This window comes from Notamacropus eugenii, chromosome 5, assembly GCF_028372415.1.
Source record: "Notamacropus eugenii isolate mMacEug1 chromosome 5, mMacEug1.pri_v2, whole genome shotgun sequence".
Lineage (NCBI taxonomy): Eukaryota > Metazoa > Chordata > Mammalia > Diprotodontia > Macropodidae > Notamacropus > Notamacropus eugenii.
The window spans coordinates 134,835,594-134,853,458 of NC_092876.1; the positions used below are offsets into that span (position 1 = coordinate 134,835,594).

Sequence of the window (17,865 nt, forward strand, 5' to 3'; positions counted from 1 at the left end):
AGGCAGACCAAGGCCCATAAAGGAGAAAAAGACTCCAAGACCACGTGCTTTCAGCAGAAAAAAAACCTGAAAAACTTATAAGAGGATACCAAAGCAGGGAAGAGAATAGAGAAGCTAGAAATCACCCATCAGGGTTGGCTATGCTAAACCCCCACCTCACCTTCAATATTTGTCCTCTTTCTCAATTCTAATTCTTCATTTGAGCTGGTCTTCCTGATCAGTCTAAAAAGAGACTTCTCCATGTAGGAGACAAGCTCACACAGAGTGGAGGGGTAGTAGTTGAGACTTATGAGTTCTCATCTCAATTTTGACACATGTATAAATGTGGTTTTGTGCTCATCTCTTTTTTCAAATAATTTATTTGTTTTCAGTTTTCAACAATCACTTCCATAAGTTTTAAATTTTTCTACCCCTCCCTCCCCGTTCCCTCCCCACCATGGCTTACATACAGTCTTATATACGTTCTACACATACATTCTTATTAAATGTGTTCATCTTCTCTTGAATGTTAATTTCTTCTTCTGCAAACTGAAGAAAATATTAACCTGCCCTGCCTCTCAGGGCTTCAGAAGGTGCTAAAAGAAATCTAGAGTTTAGAGTATGATTATACAAAGAAAGGCAATCAGCCGGGATCCATCTCTCCTAAGGACAAAACAAAAAGAAGGCAAAATTGGAGTTAGACTCGCAGATACTGAAAGAGGATGCCAAGGGAGACTGCAGTGTCCTCTGGAAAACTTTTAAGAACTGACAAGACTCTCATCTCTACAGGCCAGATTAAGGGCTGTCAGGAATACAGCTCATCTGTATGACCTCTGGAGGTCACCCTGTCCATTTGTCCCAGAGCTATCCTTCATCCTTTTGTTCCAGAGCTATCAATGATTTCTCATCTGCTGACTAAGGTGGGACTTGGAGAGGAAGGACACCCTGAGCTTAACAGCTCTAGGTGCATCTCTCCTCTAAGTACGAATCTGTCCCCATGGGAGCCTGTTAGCTCTTCCTACTCAGGAGCTGACTGCATCTGAGAAGGCCCCAGGGATTATGTTGAGTTTGTTTGTTGGTTGACTGGCCCTGACCTCCCCCTGACCCTGCGGTAGCAGTCCCCTGGGGACCTAGAGGCAATAACCAAATAGGGACCCTTGAGTCTACCTAGTCATCTAAGGATAGGTAGAATGGCAGAGTAAAGGCAGAGGTACCTAAGAGGAAAACTGCTTAAGACCTGTTTCTGTCAGTTAAGAAAAGGAGGAATGTCAGGAACAGAGCTTCATATGTGTAAATCCAGGAACCACCCTCCACCATAGTCACAAATAGGTTGGATTATCTCTCCTTCCCCCCCTTCTTCCCTCTATTTACATACCATCAGGTTGCCATCTTATGACTTTTCCCTTTAAAAAATTATTCTTAATATTTATTTTAATCTAAAGAAGAAGGAAAGAGGGACAAGAAAGCATAAAGTGAGACTTAACTAAATTCAAAATTCTGAAGAGTGGTTCTAGTCAAAAGGAAGGAGGTCAGAAGATGACATGAAATATCATGCATAATAAATATATAATGAATGGCATAGCTTCTTAGTTCTTAAAAGAGAGAAATTCATTGAATTATAGGGAGAAAGAGACACACAAAAGTATGCTAGCTGGGGATTGTAATGTACCTCTCTCAGACATAAACAATTTGACCAAAAGATTAACAAGAAAATTGTTTCAAACCTGAGTAGAATTTTCAGGAAAGTTAGATATGATAGATCAAATGATAGTTACTGAATGGAAATAGAAAGAGAATATTTCTTAGCTGTGCATAACACCTTTAAAAAATTAACTATGTTCTTAGGGCTTTTAAACATTTTTAAGCATTAAACAAATGCAGAAAAGCACAGACATGAAACACATCATTTGCTGACCACAATAAAATAAAAATTATGACCAACAAAAGGTCTCTGAAAAAAGGGTTCAAATATAAATGAAGACTAAATAATTTAATTCTAAAGAACTGATGGGTCAAATACAAATTAGAAATAATAGATAATTTAAACAAAGAAAATGACAACAATGAGACAACAGATGAAAACTTTTGAGATCTGACTACAGCAATTTTAAGGGAAAATTTATATTGCTAAACCTTCTCAACACCAAAAAAGAGAAAGAACACATTGATGGAAGTGGCATGCAACTAAAAAAAAAACCTAGCAGAACAATACCAAAAAAACCCTAAACACAAAAATAGAAATAATGGATACCAAAGACAAGATTAATAAAACTGAAAGAAAAAAATTAATTAATAAGTAAACCAAGGAGCTCTTTTCAAACTAATAAAAATAAATCATTAGATAATCGGATTTTAAAACAGAAGGAAGAATACCAAATTACCAGTACTAAGAATGAAAAGGAGAATTCAAAACAAATGAAGAAGAAACAAAGGAAATTACTATAAACTACTTTATCCAATATATGTGAACAAAATTAATAACAAGTGAAATGAATAAATATTTATAAAATATAAACTGTCCAGATTAACAGAACAATAAATAGATCATTTTAATATAATATCAGAAAAAGCAAATTGAACAAACCATAAATGAATTCCCAAATTAAAAAATCAACAAACAACTCTAGGGCCAGAGGGATTTACAAGTGAATTCTATCAAACTTTCAAAGAACAATTAATTTCAATATCACATAAGCTGCTTCAAAGACTAGAAAAAGAAATAATTCACATATCTTCTAGGATATAAATATGGTCTCAATCTGGGAGAGACAAAGCAGAGAAAAACAACTATAGACCATTTTCCCTAATAAATACTGACATAAAACCACTGAATAAGATATTAACAAAGAAGCCATAGCAACATATTAAAAACATTATATAGTGTGACTGGTTGAATTCTTAGCAAAAATTATTAGGGTTGAGATAATATTAGGAAGACTACAAATATAATAGACAATATTAATAACAAAAACAAAAAATCACATGGTTACATCAAATGCAGAAAGATGTTGACAAAATACAATATCCATTTCTGTACATTAAAAACTATAGGAAGAAATACATTTTTCCTTAATATTATCAATCATAGCTATCTAACACCACCAGCTAATAATATTATTTGAATTAGAGAAACAAGAGAGGCCTTTCCAATAAGACTGGGAGTAAAACAAGGATATTCATTATCACCACTAGTATTTGATATAGTTCTAGATCTGCTGACTATAGTAAGAAAATAAGAAAAAGAAATTGAAAGAATAAGCATAGACAAAGAAGAAATAAAATCATCACTTTCGCAGGTAATATGGGGGTCTACTTAGAGAACCCTAGAGATTCAACTCTAAATTAATTGAAACAATAACTTCAACAAAGTAGCAGAACATAAAATAAACCCACACACTTCACATATACAATAAGCTCCAAATGGATATATGACCTACATACAAAAGGTCATATCATAAACAAATTAGAAAAAAAAATTAGAAAGAAATGCTGTTCACAACTAAAAACATATAGGTAAGGAAAGAGTTCTTGACAAAACAAAGGATAAAGATCAAAGGAGATAAAATGTACAATTTTGATGAGATAAAATTTAAAACCTTTTTCACAAACAAAATCAATGCAGCTAAAATTAGGAGGGAAATCATAAACTGGGATGGGGCAGGAATCTATGCAACAATTTTCTCTAATCTAAAATTCAAGATATATTGAGAACTCATTCACAAATATAACAAGAGCCATCCTCCAGTAGATAAATGGTCAAAAGATATGAACAGGTAGTTCTCAAAAAAGAAAAGAAAAAGAAAAACCTATCAACAACCATATAGGAAAAAAGTATTCTTAATTACTAATAATAAGAGATGCAAATTAAAACAACCCTAAGGTTTTATTTCATACCCATGGTTTGTCAAAGATGACTGAAAAAAAGGGAAATCGCAATTATTGGAAGGGAAATGGGAGGACAAGCCCATTAATACACTGTTGGTGCAGCTGTGAATTCATCTAACCATCTTGGAAAAGCAGTTTGGAACCATACTCAAAACATCACTAGGACCACTACTAGGCATTTACCCCAAAGAGATAAAAGAGGGAAAGGACTCATATGTACAAATATATTCATGACAGCACTTTTTATTATAGAAAAAAACTCAGAAATAAAGTGGATGCCCATCCATTGGGGAATGGAAGAACAAATTATGACTTACAAATGCAATGGAATATTATTGCACCATAAAAAACAATGAAAGGAATGGATTAAGAGAAACTTAGAAAGAATTCTATGAACTGATATAACAAAACCAGGAGAACAATTTATACAATGACTACAATATTATAAAGAAAAACACATTTGAAAGACTTGGGAACTATAATCAATGCAATGACCAACCATAACTCTATAGGACTGATGCTTCCTACCTCTAGACAAAGAAATGATGGACCAGAGGTGCAAAAGGAGACACACATTTTCAGATGTGGTCATTGGGTGTCTTTGTTTTGTCTGACTATGCTAAGTTTTTACAAGGGAGGTTTGGGGGACTGGGGAGTGGTAATAAGGAGAAGGGGTTTGTAATGCCCCCCTAAAATGAAAAGGATCAGTTAAGCATTTAAATAAAATGCACCCCAAAAAATTAGAAGGCCATGAAGATGGGCAATATCCCTGCACTTCTGCCTACTTCCCATCTTCCCATAAAGTCTTGTATTCTAAGGTTTAAGGTCTCTCCCTGAAGTTTCTCTCCACCCCCACTCAACCAAATTTGGCTTTAAAACTGTATTTGTGGGTTCCCTTTCATGCTATTTTTTCCATTGGCTAGAATTTCTATTTATAGTATATGGATTGGGTAAGGGCCTTGCTATAGAAGTTGATAAATAGAAAAAAAATGGAAAAAAAAATCTCCCCTACTCAAAGACATCAGACATTCATACATTTCCAGTGCCTGGCACATAGTGCCACAGTGCTTAGTAAGTGTCTGTTGACTTGATTTAAGGCAGGCAATAGCTACAGCCCACCCTCATAGAAAGGTTTGTCTTTAGGAATACTTTAGGAATATTGTCGATGTTCTTCTCTGTATCTGTACCCCAAGGAAGTGGAGCTTATATCAATTGAGGAATAGGGCTGGAAATGGGACAGGTCTAGGGGCATATTTATCTGGGGAAGTATAGCTTGCACAAGGGACCTGCAGGGAGAAGATTCAGGTAACTGTGGTAAGTGGCTGGAGATGGAGCAAAGGATCCTAGACAACCTTCGCTGACACAGTGAGAAAATGAGAAGAGCTATATGCAAAAATGTTGTACTACCCAGGCCCCAGTCATAGTTAAAGGGCATGTATAAATATAAATGAGTGAGGGTTGCAGGAGGGAACAGGACTTCCCTTTGGGGACTGGATATTCCTAAGTGGGACAGGGCTCCCATGTGATTAAGCCACAGGAATCTCCATCACCATCACCTTGCAAGAACAATGTCTAAAGGCAGGATGATGGGAAACAGAGAGTAAGACTGCCTCCATGGAGCAGGCTCAGCACATTCCCAAAATTGCAGGACACTAAGCAGACCTTCAAAGATCTTTTCTTCAAAAATGAAAGACTCCCCACAAGTGACAGGGACACTTGGTATTCATAGTTAGTTCTTCCTTGCTAGAGTTTAAACGAGAGAAGGGATACTTGTGCCTAGCAAAGTCAAGATGCTATAGAGAGGAACCTGCGGGAGGGATCCCACTCATCAGGGGGTGTGGGAATGCTGTGGAGAAAAGGAAACACTTTAATCATTAATCTGGTTAAATTCAGGGGAGAGCAATCTAAACTGCTGAGTCTCCCTTCTGAAAATTCTAAATGACTAGTGGCTGCCCAGAGATAGGAAAGAGGGACTGAGAGTTAGAGCATTCGGGAGAAGAAGCAGTGGGAGAGTGACAGAAAGAAAGAAAATGGAGGGCAAGAAGTAGAAGAGAAAGCAGTAGGATCAGAGAGACTGGGAAGATGGTAGAAAGGAGGTATTGTGGGAGATATGAGGAAGAGGAAGTAGGGGAGAGGGACCAGGAATGGAGGACAGAGGAAATGGTAGACATATAAAACAAGAGAGAAACACTTAGATTTGTCTTTTCTCAGCTAGACTAATATTCTCCAGAAGCACTAATTTTCATGTGTGTCCTCACCCAAACACCCAGCATAGCACCCTACTCAGCAAATGCTCACAGCCTCCAGAAAGAAGAGAGGTCATCAGGCAGAGAAGAGACAGAGAAGAATTGGGAACAGGAGAGATGGGAGAAGGTGGTGGGGAAGGACTAGAGAAATGAAGGTTTAGTGGAGACATGGTAGTTGTCTCCAAGCATTTGAAGAGTTGTCACATGGAATGGAGATTAGATTTGTTCTGCTTGGTCCCAAGAGGTTAAAACTGGAATTAAGGTATTGAATTTATGAAATAGCAAAATTAGGCTTCATCAAAATAAAAATTCCCTAACAGTTAGATGTACCCAAAAGAATAATGGACTACTTCTCAAGGGAGTAGTTTTCCCTTCACTAGAGGTTGGAGAACCTTTTTTTAGCTATAGTTGGGTTTTTTGAGAAAGGGGTTCTGACTAGATAACCCCTTTCCAACTCAGATTCCATGATTCTGTGACTAGAGTTCAAGTCTGCAGGGGCTTTATGTACTGGGAAGCCCTTGGGACAAGCATCTGCCCCTTTACCCAGCCAGAAGCTGTGGGGCCCAGAATGACAGATTTTCACGAGGGCAACTACTATGTTCCTGATCACTACGATTCTCTGCAATTGAAGTAAAGGGGTCAGGGTCACTCTAGGGTTTGAAGCTGACAAGTAATACCCCAGGAAATCGCATACCAATCTCGGAACATGTGCACATACATGTCAACCCACACAGATGAGCTCCAGTCCCTACCTTAAAAGCTTTGCAGTTCAGTGAAGTCCCTAAAATAGCTGTACTCTACATGAGGGGATGCTAGGAGAGATGGCCAGGCTGCCTGCTGAGTGTGCTACTTCCTGGGACAACCAGAGGAAAAAAAAGAGGAAAAACATAATTCAATGGATAAAGACAGAATCAGAGGCAGAAGTAGATATCAAGAGGTCAAAAGCAGTAGTAGTGTGAGTGGATTGGATCCAATGATCTCTTAGGTCCCTTTCTGGTTCTTACATTCTGTGCTTTGAAAGAGATACAGGTACAAGAGGAGAAAGGGGGTAAATACAAGAAGACTTCTGACACACCTGCTGCCATTTCCCCATTACTTTACTGATGACCATTCTGAGAGGTTCCTAAGTCTCTGGGTCCTTGCTGGGCATGACCATTCATTAAAAAAGAAGAGGATGGGACTGGGAGTAGAGGAATGTTCTACTGGGGCACTTGGAGTTTCTTGTCCTCTAATAACATTTTTCTCTCTCTCTTCTTGTACAGCTCAATATCCTAGTGGACACAGGCAGCAGTAACTTTGCAGTCGGAGCTGCTCCCCACCCTTTCTTACATCGATACTACCGGAGACAGCTGTGAGTGCAAGGGGAAATGGAGGAGGGACATCCCACCCCACCTCCTACTTCCATCCTAGAAATCCATCTCTCCCAGCGATGGGGGAACCAAGATTCTTTCATTCTCTAAGAGCAGAAAACAGGGACTAGTGACTAAGAGGGTGAGGAACAAGACCTAGAGGGCATATTCAAAGAAGTAAGAAAATGGGCCTTTCGTGAACCCCTAGCCTGGGTGAAAGTCAGGAAATTCAGAGTAGAGATGCCCGTTAACTTCCCCATGAGAAATCACCCTCCTATTACAGCCACATAGAGCTCCCCTACAGAGTTGGCAGTTTTGCAGGACAAAGGGCCAAAACAGGGCTCAGAGGAAGAGATGATGAACTGAGCTGAGAAGTCTCAGCTGAAAAGAAAAACCATGGTTGGAAAAAATCACTGACACAGGGATGGAAAGAGAATCGTGGGGTTCACCAGTGAGTGTATGGATCAGAAAAGGGGTGATATATGCAGGTGAGAGGCAGACAGAGAGGAAGAGGGGAAGAGACAAGAATGCTTCTGAAACATCCTCCTTCTGGGGCCACACAGGCACTTCAGAGCATATGTGAACCCCATCTCCCTAAGCATTTGACAGGCAGGGGAGTATGGTCAAGGTCAATGGAGAGGAATCATTTCCTTCTCTGACTCTCCTTCCTAGCAGCTCAAGCCCTGGTTATGTGCCATTATGTTAAGTGTAAGATCTCATGAGTATTTGAACCCATGGATAGGAGTAAATGGGTGGAAAATATTCAAGCAGGCAAAGTGCTTACACCCAGGTGGGGGACTTTATATTAGTAGTGTGTAACATGCACCTGTATGAAATCTTGGAGTCTGCACAAATCTTAGTCCTCTCTGTAATCTGCTCTTAGGGTTCCCTACCATTTCTTCCTGGCACACTCTCTGTCACCCGGTTGGCACCACCAGGTCCCAATGCAGCAAGGGAGTCAATGAGTCCTTTTCTCTGGGAGCTCAGCCAAGCTGGGAGAGGAAGAGATGCCCCTGGCTGCCCTTCTGGCACCAGGCACAATGCACAATGCCCAGGCTTGTTTCCCATAGGGCCTTGGCCCAAGATCTAGGGAAACGAGCCGATGGGGCAGTTACTGAAGGAGCTCCAGTCCCACTTCCCTTTGTCAAATTGCATGGTACCCTTAACCATTGTGTTCTCAGGACAAAAATGAGTTGTCTAAGTGCTTTAGCCCCACTCTATTAATATCTAGATATGGATAGGATTCTAGGAGGAAGAACCTAGTCCCAACTAAGGTGGGAATGGGCATCCCACTGAAAAGGTAATGGGACATTGACAGCTCTGCTTGTTACTGTGGTTTCTTTGAAGCTGATGCCAGTGGACCCCAAATTAGAAATTCTGTGTTATTGAAAGTGACTTCCTTATCCCCAAAACCTATATACCTTCCCTCTCTTCACAGATCCAGCACCTATCGGGACTTACGGAAGGGTGTATATGTGCCCTACACTCAGGGCAAGTGGGAGGGTGAGCTGGGCACTGACCTAGTAAGCATCCCTCATGGCCCAAATGTCACTGTACGTGCCAACATCGCTGCCATCACTGAGTCTGACAAGTTCTTCATCAATGGCTCTAACTGGGAGGGTATCCTGGGACTAGCCTATGCTGAGATTGCCAGGGTGAGGAAGCAGAGGGTTCGAACTGAACGCTGCATGGGGAAGAAGGATTATGGGGAGGGAAGGGTAAAGTGACTGCCTGAGGGAGGAACTGGAGCAAGTGGGAATGGGCTTGAACTGAAGCAAGAACATTTGAAATTAAATATAGGGAAGTTATGAAAGTATGAAACACTAAATGAGTTTTCTTTAGAGATTCTGAAGAATGGTGGGGTGATAAATGCATTTGGTAATGAAAATGATGTAAAAACAAAAGATACTAAGCTTTTAAAAAAATATATCTGGAAGGAATTAGGCATGCATGAAAGGATTGAAAGGATGACCCTACTTCAAAAGTCCCACAAGAGCTCTTATCTCATCAATACCCCTCTGTTGGGATGGGCATTGCCTCTCAGCATCATCCAAGCTGCCATCACCTTCCAAAAATGCCTTTCTGCCCCAAGGCTAACTATCTCCAAGATGACCCTTTGAAGGAGACTTCCAAGGCTCTCCACCCTACCCCAGCATAATTGTTTTTGCTCTGGCATGGAAACAGGATTCTTTCCCCTTGTTCCCTTGTCACAGTGATTCTGTCTCAGGATTCACTCTCTACTTGTCTCCCTGGCAGCCTGATGACAGCCTGGAACCCTTCTTTGACTCTCTGGTGAAGCAGACACAAGTACCCAACCTCTTCTCCCTACAGCTGTGTGGCACTGGCTCCCCAAACCTCAACCAGTCTGAGGCAACGGCCTCAGTTGGTGGGAGCATGGTAAGTGAGTTCAGGGGTAGACATTGGCAAGGCAGATGGGCAGGTACCAGCTGGCATCTCCTCCCTCCTGCGCTAAGCCAGAGGCAATTCAGGGGCTGGTGATCCTTTATTTTTCTCAATGTTGGTCAGACCTTTGCTATACAAGTCTTGGGCTCTACCACTAAAAAGATTCATGGGAAACTTGCAGTGGAGTCAGAAGAGAGACGAAAATGATTAAATAACTGAAACATAAATTAATCAGAAAAGGCTAAACATGGCTTAGTCCAAAGAAGAGGTAGGTTTTCATGCCTTCACCAGGAAAATAGTGAATGGTGCTCCATCCCCACCAAAATGAGGCAATAGACAAATTGCAACAAAAACAAGTTGGGTAAGATTTAAATAACTTCCTAATGAAAGAAGGTATATGAAAGTGGAATGAGTGACTGGAAAAAATGGAGCATCTCCTCTGTTGAATAAAAATTTTTAAAGGAGAAATTCCCAAACTATCTGGATGGATTAGGGACAGTCATCCCTGCAGGAAGAAGGATAAAAGCTATGTCCTCTCAAGGGCTTTGCCATCCAAAAAGACATCTAATTTTGTTGTTGTTGTTGCTATATCATTACATCCAATGGCTGACATACTCAGAGCCCCAGGATCCTAAAGCCCTGTGCACCTCGTTCCCTAAGGTATGCACCCAGTGGATTGGGGCATGACACAAACCTGGCGCTGTCTCTCTCCAGATCGTTGGGGGCATTGACCATTCCCTATATGTGGGCAGTCTGTGGTACACACCTATCCGACGAGAGTGGTACTATGAAGTTGTCATCGTTCGGGTGGAGATCAATGGGCAGGACCTGAAAATGGACTGTAAGGAGGTAAGAGTACCAGGAATACTGGGAGTAAGAAGGTACATCTTGAGGCTGTCAAATGGACATAATATAATCCCTACTCAATCTACCCTTCAAGGTTGAAAAAGAATAGCTACAAAAGCATTTTGAAAAATTAAAAAGCACTATACAAATGTGAGTTAGTCTTAGCCCATTCTGGCTCTAGATCTATGGTTATGATGATGATTTAGGAGCTATTTGAATGGAATAGAAAATAATTTATTAAGCTCTTACTATATGCCAAGAACCACACTAAATGCTAGAAACACAAATAGAAAAGCATAGTCTGCTCTCAAAGAGCTCACATTCTAATTGGAAGAGACAACACAAAAAGGAAAGTTTGGCTGTAGGGTGCATGGAAAGGTCTAGTGGTCCTTAAGCACAGTAGCAAGGCCAACTGTAAGGTCTACAGGCCTTTGGCCTATATTATTGGGAAGGGCTGATCCTAGTGGTCTGTGGGTAGGTGGGGTTCTAGCTGGGGCAACTGAAGGACAAAGGAATGCTGTGCCAATCCATACTCGAGACCTCTTGGACTAACTGGTGACCAGTATAGCTCTTATCAGCACAATGCCACCACTTGGCACCCAAAGACATTTGGCTGCATGAACATCTTTTCTCCTCTCTAGTACAATTACGACAAGAGTATTGTGGACAGTGGTACCACCAACCTGAGACTGCCCAAGAAAGTGTTTGAGGCTGCAGTCAAGTCCATCAAGACAGCCTCTTCGGTCAGTGGCATTAATGGACACGCCTACAAGTGTAGGTGCTGAAGGGAGTTGGGTGGAAAGGAGGCACAAAAAAATCAAATTAGACCAATAGCCTTACAGAATACTATGGCAGTGCTGCAACTCTGAGGACCAGCACCTGTCTCTGGACACTGATCTTTCCCCATCTTTCTCAGCTACAATCTGTCCTATCTTCCACTTCAAGCTGCACCCTTCCCCCCAATCCATACCAAAAATTATAGAATGAATAGTTGATGGTCTTCAGAGGTCATCTAGTCTTGCCTGTATACTTAGCTTGAATTTCTTCTACATTAGACCCAGCAAGTAGTGATTCAGCCTCTACTTGAAGACCACCAGGCAATCCATTCCAACGCAATTCCATTGGTTCTAACTCTGCCCTCTAGAGTCAAACAAAACAAGTCAAAACAAATAGCTGAAGATAGTTCTTGTTCTACCATCCTACCTCATCTCCTCTTCCCCATTTCTTTCAATTGATTCTAGGACATTTCTAGGAAACTCACCATCTAGTTATTCTCCACTATATATGACTCAGTTTCTCCCTTTTCAAGTCCAGTTTTTCATCAGAGCAGAACAAGTAAGGGGCCTCTGCAGTGCCAAAAAATTAGCAAAAGGTACAATAGAGGCCACTTTGTCATAACTAGTCCCTCCAACTTCTATTTCTTCTTGGTCAAGACAGACAGAGAAATTCCCAGATGGCTTCTGGCTAGGGGAACAGCTGGTGTGCTGGCAAGCCGGCACTACCCCCTGGAACATCTTTCCGGTCATCTCACTCTACCTAATGGGTGAAGTCACTAATCAGTCCTTCCGAATCACCATTCTACCACAGGTATGTCTCTCCCTTAGCCAAACTGGGCCTCAGGAAAAGGAAGGTAAACAATACGGGTTGGGAGGGATAGAATGCAGACACTGGGCATAACTGAATGGGGACAAAACAAATATGGAAAAGAACCACTGGATTAACCTTTCTGGAAAACCAGGTGTAAAAACAGGCAAGGTATTTAATCTTTAAATCTGTTTCCTCATCCCAAATGCCCTATCTCACAGGAATGCTGTAAGAATCAAATGAGATAAAAGGAAAACATAATATTAAAAAACAAATTATTAGTTTTTGGGATGATCTGTAAATATATCTCAGGACCAGAGAAAAAGTAGGATGAGAATTTGAGTGAGATATCTCTTACCCCGTGATCATCTACTTCCAGCAATATCTAAGGCCAGTGGAGGATGTTGCCACATCTCAAGATGACTGCTACAAGTTTGCCATCTCACAATCATCCACGGGCACTGTCATGGGAGCTGTGATCATGGAAGGCTTCTATGTTGTCTTTGACCGAGCTCACAAACGAATTGGCTTTGCTGTCAGTGCCTGCCATGGTGAGAGCACAGGTTTTGAGAAGCCAGAGGGTCTATATTTATTTGGTTGGATAGTTAGGCTATCTGGGCCTGTGCCAACTAGATGAGGAGTTGCCTGTCCCTCAAAGTCAACACACTGAGCAGGAGTTGTCAATATCTGTCTTGCTTCTTGACCATACAACTTAAGCACAGTGACCCCTACTGAAAACCCAAGAGACCAGAAGCCACCCAGGAACAGTTGTAGTGTCCTAGAGCCTAGAGAAAGATGACCACACACGGTAGATGGACAATGTACTATTTGGTGGTACTTAGCTTACAAAGATGAAGGTGGGTACCATCACTTGGGAAAGGTAGGCCAGAGAACAAGACTGTGCAGCTAGCTCTGGGAGGTGTGGGTGTGGGGCTAGCATTCTGTGGCCCTAAAAGAAACAAACACTCCTCTGCCTGGCTGACTGTGACAAGCTGCTCCTCAGCTAGAATAGTTGTCTTTTAAAAATCTCCTTGAAAAAGGGAGCTTTGACAGCTTCCATTTTCTAGGGTCTCCTAGTTTTAGAAAGTTTTTTTCATATCTAACCCAAACTACCTTCAGGTGTAAGAACTGTGCCAGCTTACATGCCACTTCCTCCCCCAATCCACAGTGCATGATGAGTTCCGGACAGCAGCAGTGGAAGGACCCTTTGTTATCGCAGACATGGAGGACTGCGGCTACAACATTCCGCAGACAGATGAGTCGACCCTCATGACCATAGCCTATGTCATGGCTGCCATCTGTGCTCTCTTCATGCTTCCACTCTGCCTCATGGTGTGCCAATGGCGCTGCCTCCGCTGCCTGCGCCGGCAGCAGGATGACTTTGCTGATGACATCTCTCTGCTCAAGTGAGGGGCCCTCCAGGCCCCACAGGCCCTCTCTGGCTGTCTACTCTGGCCGCAGGCAGGAGACACGGAGACAGAACATGTGACCGGAGCACCTCAGGACTCTTACCCACCAGCCTGCCTATCTTGACAGGGAGAGAACCAGAAGATACTGGCAAGGTGCGTCCCACAGGGATAATGTCCTTAGAAGGGGGAAGAGGAAAGAAGGAAACTCTCCAACGGCAGGAAACCCCTTGGTCACTTCAAACCTCAGCTAGGAAATTTTCTGCTGCTTGAATCGTAAAAATTTCACCACCTCACCTCCTTCTCCTCCACCCAGATCTTTCTCTTTTCCTTATTCCCAGAACTGGTACCATACCCAACCTTGGCCCTGCTGGTGTCCTGGGCTTAGATACGGTCCACCCTGGTTCTCTTCAGTAGGGGCTCATGTATAATAGCCCCTTATTTTTGTGTAGAACCTACATAAACAACCCTAATTTGACTACAGGGGTGAATTTTTTAAAATTTGTGAACAGATTGGGGTATTTAAGTGATTTTTATTGGGGGTGGGGAAGAAAGTACAGGCTATGGTAAGAAGGGCAGATAGAGAGGGAAAGGAGAAGTTAGGGAAAAGCAGTAAATGGGAAGAACAGTCCATTTTAGGCTTTGCCATCTACATAGGATACCATCTCCTATCTCCCAAGCAGGAAGACCCGTATTTGGTAAGGCACTCTGGTTGTCACGAAAGAATCAGACTGGCCCCCACACTATGGCCACTGATACTCCTTTTCCCTATTCCTCCTGACTGATTTCAAAGCAAACTCAGAAGAAATCCTTGCAAAATTTGATCAGAGTCCTCATCATCTGCCTTCAGGAAAGAGCAACCATTTTGCAAATCAAATTTCCCCCACTGAGGTCCACTTGGCAAATGACTTTTTTCACTGCCTGGACCCTCTGTTCCCAATCTCCTCCATTCCCCTCCTCCCTTTACGTCATGCCCTCCGAGACAATAAACGGAACAAGGCAGAGCTTGGCTGTATTTCTTAAGCTACCCTAATCGGAGGGTCTCATCTCTTTCCCTTCCTTCTCACCCCTTTACTGAGATACAAAGCTCCCAGGAGTCCTCTAGGACTCTGCAAACTAGGGAGTTAAGTGAATGGATGGGGAACTTTCCCCTTAGTCCTTGAAAAGAGAACACAGGACTTTCAGCAAGTGTAGAGTTGGGACACCGGACCTTGGTCTCAATCTCCTTTGTGTTCAGTTATAAATAGGGATCAGGCATCTATTCCCTCACTATCACTGACCTTTCTTACCATCCTACCATCTTCCCCCTATCTCTGTCACATTCAGGTGGATGAAGAATCTTCCAGTGCCACAGGCAGAGTACTGATAGCTCCCCAAACTTGGTGCTCTCTGGTCCTGTTGCAGTCTTTAGTACCAAAGCTGTCCAGAGAGGACAGCAGCCTCCCCGTCACAGCTTCCTCATTTCATTGAAGGCTTTTCTTCCCTCACTGAGTGCCATTCTTTCCCCTGGCTCCTTGGCTTCCCTGTCCGTGTGTTATATTGCCACCTAGGGTTGGGCACCGGGGGAACAAGTTCATCTTCCCACAGCTCAAAGGACCTGCTGTAGTGTTAGCAGAAGATGAGAAGGAAAATACAAGTAACCTCAACTCCAGCTCAACCCCCTCAAAAGAAGCTTCCTCCTCTGCACCACTTTTTTCTAGTCTAGCCCAACCAATCTAGATAGGGACTGGCTGGCTCCTTTTCTGTGGGTGTGGGGTGGGACAAGGGTGAGGGGAGAAGGATCAAAAGCCATGGGAGGTTTCTGGAGTTTCCTGTCTCAGCCTGGCTACCCTATGGACCACAGCCCAGTGACCTCCCCACAAGCCATAAGCAAATAACAATGAGAATAATGGACCACAGCTTCTCATTTCTCTGCCCACACTTGAGTCCCTTTCCTTTCACTGTGCCTGGTGCTGCTCTGGCTGATGGGGAATACCCTGTACCACCCAGAACTGATGGGAAGATCTCAAAAGACTGCTTTCTCCCAGTTTGGGACTTTACTTGGGTGTGTAAATAAACCTTTGGGATTGCTAGTGTGTAACAAAAAGGCCAAGTTCTGCTTTAAAATCCTTACCCAAGGCTGAGGAAAACTGGTTTTTTCCTAGCTCTTCCCAGGGCATAAAACCAACAACTTTAGTTAGTTGGTTTTGCAGCCCTCCTGTTATTTTTTTAAAGAAAAAACTGGTTGTACTTAATTCTTCTTTTTACAATTCCCTTTTCCAAGTTGCCCTACTTGAACTCTTAAATGTAAAAAAAATCCCTCTCAGTATCTGCTTCTTGCTTGTAAGATATGTATGTATATATCTATTTTTTAATTCTACTCTCAAAAGCCACTGTCCCATTTCCAATTCTCCTCATTTGGCATACTCGGGTTCCACATTTGTAGGCCAGCAGACGAGACAGATGGATCTTTGATGTTGCTTTACAATTGTTCTTAAGACAAAAGGGAAAGAACTGAGCAACACTGAGGTCTTACTTCCCATACCAACATCTCCAGAAGCACTTGTCATCTTGCTATAGGTTAGGTTATCCAAGGGCTTTTGCTGGGGGAGGAGGGTGCTAACCCCTCTTCTCTATCCCATGCTCTTCATTCTCTGCACTCCCATGGCTCTAAAAGCTTTCTGAAGATAACTAGAAATTATTGTTCTTACCCAAGTTAGCTTCCTAGCCTTTCAGAAACACTGAGAGGCATCAAAGGCAGCCCAGAAGCTATGAGACTCAGGGGAGGCAGAAAGGTCATGAATAAAGAGAACCACAAAGTGAGGAGAACATAGAATTGATCTCCAATCCTACCTACCATATTTTCTGCCTCAAAGGAGTCAGAGTAAAAGCCAGTTGTTAAGAAAGTAGACATCAACATTACCAGAGAAGTCTGGAGGAGGTAAAAATGGGGGCATGAGCCCTGTGCACTGGAGCTACCTCCTCACCTCTGCTCCAGTTCAGCAGCAGACCATTTGAAAAATGCCAAAGGTGACTCATCCAGGCCATTTCCTTGACCTGATGGCCAGACAACGAATCTCGGCAAGAGGCAAGGAAAGGGAAAGGAGAGAAAGGACACCTGGGTAAATCGATGGGAAGGGAGGTAAGAAAGATGACAAACTAAAAATGGGAAAGATGCAGATGGATAAGGAAGAAAAGTCTTCTGCCACCCCTATCTAATCAGTAGAGACTGATTACTATGAGGCTCCAGCTAGGTTCTTTCACATGGGACCAGACACTTAAGAACTGGTATTTGGTTTTCACCTGGATGAATCCCATTAGGGAAAGATCTAGCACTATATCCTGTTGGAATGGGGACTCAATGGCTAAAGGTAAGATTCAGAGATCTAATAAAGGTATGATTCTTCCAATATGGAATTTAAAAAGCCCAGAAGAAACTGAAGGGCGAGCTATAGTACTAGCCAGAACATGGATGGCTATCTGTAAAATGCAACCTGGAATCTAAAATCCGTGACATGAAGAAGTTTAGTTTCTGGTGGCCTCCCCTCCTCTGGTCTCCATTTTCCCCAATTACAGAGAACATATACTCCCAGTAGCACTCTTGTTTCAAAGACTATGAAAACCACCCCAAGATAATTCTGTAGGTGAATTTGCACACAGATCTCCTCACCCCAGTGCCTGCTCAGAGCTCACCCAAGGACACCAAACAACTTGGTTGTGAACTAGCTGCCTTAACCTTAAGGAGGGAGGGGGGAGGGTTATAAATCTATAGAATGGGAGACCAGAAGTGAAGGAGAAGGTGAGGACTTTACAAAGTTGGTCTGTCAGAGATAAGGCACAGCCTAAGTCAATGGGAGCAAAACATAGGAGGAACCCGTAGGTTGTGCCGACCTCTGCCCAGACACCTGTACCCAGGACGTAAGGTGGCAAAGGCAATGGGGGGATTTGATTGATATTGTTATTCTCCGACTGCTGATGTAAACTGCAATATGATGTAAACCTAATGTCTACGTAAAAAGAATGATCGTTAACACAGTAAATTATTCAATCTAAAGTCCAGCAACCTTGCATTACACTTCTTTCTCTATCAAGTCTCATTTCGTCTAGGATGATGCAGAAATGTCTTGAGGTATCCAGCGAGTTAGGCGTCTGGTTAGACAGCCAAGGCTTCAGTCCTAGAAGAAGGGA

At 42.4% G+C, this 17,865-nt stretch overlaps 1 protein-coding gene across 1 annotated transcript in view; it reads left to right on the top strand.

Moving 5' to 3' along the window:
* BACE1 (beta-secretase 1) overlaps nucleotides 1-17,736 on the top strand; it is a 30,652-nt gene extending 12,916 nt beyond the window's left edge. Inside the window, exons 2-9 of the mRNA XM_072610996.1 lie at nucleotides 7,373-7,461; nucleotides 8,898-9,114; nucleotides 9,716-9,856; nucleotides 10,577-10,711; nucleotides 11,350-11,451; nucleotides 12,146-12,295; nucleotides 12,672-12,843; nucleotides 13,461-17,736. Of these exons, the coding sequence (XP_072467097.1) occupies nucleotides 7,373-7,461; nucleotides 8,898-9,114; nucleotides 9,716-9,856; nucleotides 10,577-10,711; nucleotides 11,350-11,451; nucleotides 12,146-12,295; nucleotides 12,672-12,843; nucleotides 13,461-13,702 (1,248 nt within the window). The 3' untranslated portion in view covers nucleotides 13,703-17,736. The remainder of the gene's footprint in view (nucleotides 1-7,372; nucleotides 7,462-8,897; nucleotides 9,115-9,715; nucleotides 9,857-10,576; nucleotides 10,712-11,349; nucleotides 11,452-12,145; nucleotides 12,296-12,671; nucleotides 12,844-13,460) is intronic.
* Nucleotides 17,737-17,865: the final 129 nt, after the last annotated feature.